At 41.6% G+C, this 5152-nt stretch overlaps 1 protein-coding gene across 1 annotated transcript; it reads left to right on the forward strand.

The window, feature by feature from the left end:
• Nucleotides 1-4301: 4301 nt before the first annotated feature.
• On the forward strand, nt 4302-4610 carry LOC132027537 (caspase recruitment domain-containing protein 19-like; the record flags this gene model as incomplete). The annotated part of the gene is made up of 1 exon (XM_059416341.1): nt 4302-4610. A coding segment is annotated over one exon (309 nt), but the record flags the coding sequence as incomplete, so codon positions are not given.
• Between the last annotated feature and the right edge of the window lie 542 nt (nt 4611-5152).

The following is a 5152-nucleotide window of genomic DNA, read 5'->3' on the forward strand; positions in this document are numbered from 1 at the left end:
ATAGTAGCATTTGTTATAAGGATAAATGAATCTGAGTCTGGATGGAGAGGGTGTACTGCTAGGTTAAAGCAAAATTGTTATGCTATTTATAAAAACGGGCAAATATATTCAGCGGACATAGTTCCCTATCATGTGCCAGGAGTTGCATTAAATTGCCTCAGTAAGAAAACCGCATCTGAAACACAAACAGCAATTCACGTCATCACCTGATTAGGTTTATAATAACCCTTTGCCATTCCCCAAGACTTTTCAGTGTTTCTAACTCCCCATCTGTGGAATTTAATGAGGATGTGATCAGACTGTAGATACCAATCTTGCTTTTCCCGGATTGAAGTGATTTTGCTTTGAAGTTGCTTGTTTGGGAGGAAGAAGAGACCAAAGGACTTATTCGATGGGTAAAGGAGTCTTCCAGTTGCTCAAGATACGTATTCCACATATCCAGTGAGGGCTTTGGGAAGTACTCACAAATGATACCGAAGATTCCCTTCAGTCTACCATAAAACAAGCTTAGCATAGACATACTTTTATCCCAGGTAATGCCCATTGGAACTATGAGGCCAAACTGGCATCCTAGACCTCCAGAAAGTAAGGTACATTCCTGTGTGTTAGCACGTGTCTTTCTGGCCAGAGTTTAGCTAATCTCCTCCATGTATTCCTGCCTTGGCATCCTCTTTTTTTGGCCAAGCAGCCTGCAGTGACTTAAACTGACACAATCCACCCAACCTCCATCCAAGCACATACTCTAGATAACAGCCCAGTGTCACCAGCAAGTATAAGCTCATGATCTGATTTTTCCAAAAGTCCCTGGGATGAAAAGCTGGTCCTGGGAGGCAGGACCTTTCCACTGGGTGCCCCTTAGATAAAACCCCACCACAGAGGTTACCAAAGTCCTCCTCTTTCAGTTTGAGTTGACCAATCTGGTCTTAGCCTGGGAACCCCAAAGCACTCTACCCACAGACCCTAATAAAGGCATATGCCCCAGGTCTGTCTGCACTCTGCCTTGATCTCCCATGTGGCCCCTGAGGTGTGCTGGGTACTTCCTCCAGTATCTATGAGAAGTAAATTTTTATATTTCAGTGTCTTTTGTGGTCTGTTGTTGAACCACAACAACTCATCACCTGGTATCCTGTGCTCTACTTAAGTGTTAATTCAACAAATTTCTAACACTCTCCTTAATGCTACATGACCTCTACATGATCTCACTCAGGTATGAGACCTAGTTAGTGGTTGGGACTTTCTAATGTTGTGACTCAAATCAGGTCTCTGTTTACCAGATTTAGAATTTGGGGTTTTCACAATTTACATAAGACCTAACTGACTTTCTGAATATTTTATTTTGGTGGATCTCTACTGTTGTAACCATTCTAGAAAATTCTGAATGTCAAATCATTCCTTGAGATACCACCTCTTTCCACTCTCTCCATTTGCCACTATGTAGGCTCTGTCCTCCAGATTCCTCCCATTTGGGGAACAATCATGGAGTCCAATTTTGTCCATTTTTTTAAAAAAAGAGTTTATTTATCTGACAGTGAGAGGGAGAACACAAGCACAGGGTGTGGGAAAGGGAGAAGCAGGCTTTCTGCTGAGCAGGGAGCCTGACTCAGGGCTCAATCCCAGGTCCCTGGTATCATGACCTGAACCAAAGTCAGACTGAGCTACCCAGGCACCCCCAATTTTGTCCAATTTGATTGCTGCCTTTTCCACTTAAATTCCTGGCCTAGAATGAACACCCATCAAGTCATTTCTAAATATTCTAGTTCTTCTCTCATCAATCTATTTATCATAAGTTGAAAATCCTAGAATGAGGTAAGAATTTTTTTGTTGTTTTTTGAGGTTTTGTTGTTTTTGTTTTTGTTTTTAAAGCATGGGATATTCAGTCTGGCATTTCCATCTCCCAAACTCTTTCAACTCTATCTTCTAAATTATGTCAGGATGTTTCTGATCTTTGCACTTATGGTCTGTGCTCAGTATAAGTTGTCTTAATGAACCTGGAAAATGTTTACATCTTCATGGAGCTACCATGTTTGATACAGAAACTCTAGTAAGCTCACTCATATAAAAACTTTAGCCTAATCCAAAAATTTATATTCCTTATTCTTGGTTAGGCAAAATATTCATTTCCCCAAGTACTTTACATTTATGGATTCCTATGATAATTTTTAGTCTGATTTTTCATTTTATCACCTAAGCAAGGTTGAGATTTTTAAAATCCTGCTTACTTAGAATTAAGTGCTAGTAGAAGCTTTAGCTCTTCTTCAAGGAGGTACGTTTTGTTCAGCCAAGAAACAAACAATGAAAATCATTTTATATGGATTCATTGGTCCTGGGCTTTCAAGATCTTCAAGATCATCTCTAATTTCATTGCTTCAGTTAACAAAAATTCACTCTTATTTAATCAAATCTCTAAGTTTCACTTGAAAAACTTGGCCAAAGTTATTCATCCAAAGGCTGCTGTAATTCAAGAACTCAAAAAAAAATCAGTCTTTCAGGTTGATTTTCAGTGATCTTTAACCAACTCCTGGAGTCAATAAGGTATTTTTCTAGGACTGTCACAGGAAAACTAATAGTTTCATGCTCTGTTTTTACTGAGAATTGTACATTATGAGTTTGTTTTCTCTAGCTTTGATCATCAGGATCAAATATTCCAACCCACTATCTGGCATTCCTTATTCCATTTAAATTAGCCTTGTGGACGAGCACGTGATCCCTGAGTGTCACTCTCAGTGGGCAGATTGGCCCAGGTGAACAGTCCTAATCAATTGATTCATCCCATTGGCATGACTGCTCATAATAAGCTATCTCCTCATCTAAAAGTCTTGCTATATTTACTCCATCTCACTGAAAAAACAAATCCAAATAAATTACATTTTCCTGAGAGTCTATTGCTAGAATTCAATTTTTATTTATTTCTTATTTTGTTACCTTTTTTTTTTTTTTTTTTTTTGGTTGCCATCAACAGAAATCAATTATGCTTACCCTAAAGGGAGAGAAAGAATGTGATAGAAGAAAACTATATAGCTTACAAAATCAAAGGACAAGCTGAAAAACTAAATCTTGGAGCAGACTAGATTCAGAATAGTTTCAGGTATTCCAATAGTAAGGACTCAGGAATTTATCACTGGGCTTTATTGCAGGCAAAGCCCTCCAATTTCCTTCTGCTTCTGGGTGTTTCTGTGTGATAACTGAAGTCTGAGAACAGAGTCTGATTTGCTAACATGGATAATGGACCCACCTTTGTGGTGGTAAGGAGTAGACAGGGCCCCATGATTCCTCCAAATTATCCAGCTTAGGAAAGGAGTAATTCCCACTCTACTTCCCCAGAAGGGAAGCTGGGAGAGCTCTGCATGTAAATACATATGTACATATGTACAGACTTAAAAGAATGTCCCCTACACATGGAAAATGATTAAAAATTCTTACTGACTTGCATGATTATTCTGGGAAAGAAATCCGATTCCGCAAATGATGGTAAGTATGCTTCATTCAACTGCATCCCTTAGCGGCCACAGATACGGCTTTCTGTAAATTATTTCCAGTGCATGGATTCTACACTCTCTTGTTTCTGAAACTCGGCCTTCACTTATCCTAGATGAGCTCTAGGGATCTACAAATAGAAACATTAGACAGTGATGGAATAGGCTGGTCATCAAGATTTCCTGGTTGTCTTCACACTCAACCATCTCCTCAAACTCTCCCCAAGGTGCCAGTCCTGCTAAATTTCTAATTAGGTGGTCTCTTAGCTGTGTGTATCCAGATAGAAATGACAAATTACAAAGATAACAGGTACAGATTCTAGCTAAGGCTTTGCTTTCACCACCAGCTCCTAGAGTGTTTTTTAACACAAGAAATAGATTTTCCTGCCATGGTAACTTTGTTTGGCATTGGCTGCTGAAATAACATCATGTTGTTCAATTTTGAAAGCATTTCTCTCATGTAGGGACACAGCTTGCTCCTGTGGCATGTGGTTGCAAATTAGAAAAATACCCCCTTTCTGGGATGGAGCTAGAAAAGCCACACTCTGAGCAACAGCAACCACTCAGGTATACAACATGGCAAACAGAGCAAGGACAGGACTTCAGCTGCCCTAGGCCAGATGGCCTAGCTCTCTGTGTAATGCATGATCTGATTTGCCATTCATGGTGGCTCTGCTCTTGGAGTGATTTAGTCCCATTGGAACCACTGAAAACCTTTCATTTAGAGTCATCTAATTGGAAGCATCAGGGAAAAAAAGACCACAGAAAATCCTGAACTGGAGTCATCCAGTATTTCTTTTTCTTTTTTCTTTCTTTTTTTTTTTTTTGTACATCCTGTACATCCACGCCCAGCTCCTGCACAGCCGTCTGCCCAGCCGGCTTGCCCTGCAGAACTCAGATTGCACAGAGCTGGACTCAGGCACCGTGGGCCACAAGCTCAGTGACAGGGGACCCGTGGCCTTCCTGGCCTGCCTCGGCCTTGCCGCAGGGCTGGCACTCCTCGTCTACTGCTGCGTTCCCGACCCTAAGGTGCTGCCGGGGGCCCGGCATGTCCTGGGCTTCTCCCCAGTCATCATCGACAGGCATGTCAGCCGCTTCCTGCTGGCCTTCCTCACAGATGACCTGGGAGGGCTCTGATGACCCCCGCCTGCCCACCACCTACCAAAGAAGTCCCACCCGCCTGCCCAAGGGCCTGCCACTTCTTTTCTAAATGCTTGTTTTTCACTACTTATACTTTTTTAAAGAAAGTAGCCTTCGCCTGACGAAGGTGCTCAACAATATTAAACGTTGGAGTCTTGTCAAAAAAAAAAAAAGATTTTTGTTTATTTATTTGACAGACAGAGATCAGAAGTAGGCAGACAGGCAGGCAGAGAGCGAGGAAGGGAAGCAGGCTCCCCACTGAGCAGAGAGCCCAATGCGGGTCTCAATCCCAGGACCCTGGGATCATGACCTGAGCCGAAGGCAGAGGCTTTAACCTACTGAGTCACCCAGGCACCCCAGGAGTCATCCAGTATTTCTATATCCATTCAATTACTAAAGAAAAGCACACCATCTTACTGGTTGAAAGCTTTTTGCATTGTGGTACCCAAGTCTTGAGATGCTTCTATCTTCTTCATTATTTAATGTGATACATCATATTTGAGAGGCTGGGTCCCTGCTGAATGTAGTCAAAGTTGAAT

This window comes from Mustela nigripes, chromosome 12 (genome assembly GCF_022355385.1).
Source record: "Mustela nigripes isolate SB6536 chromosome 12, MUSNIG.SB6536, whole genome shotgun sequence".
NCBI classification, from domain to species: Eukaryota; Metazoa; Chordata; class Mammalia; order Carnivora; family Mustelidae; genus Mustela; species Mustela nigripes.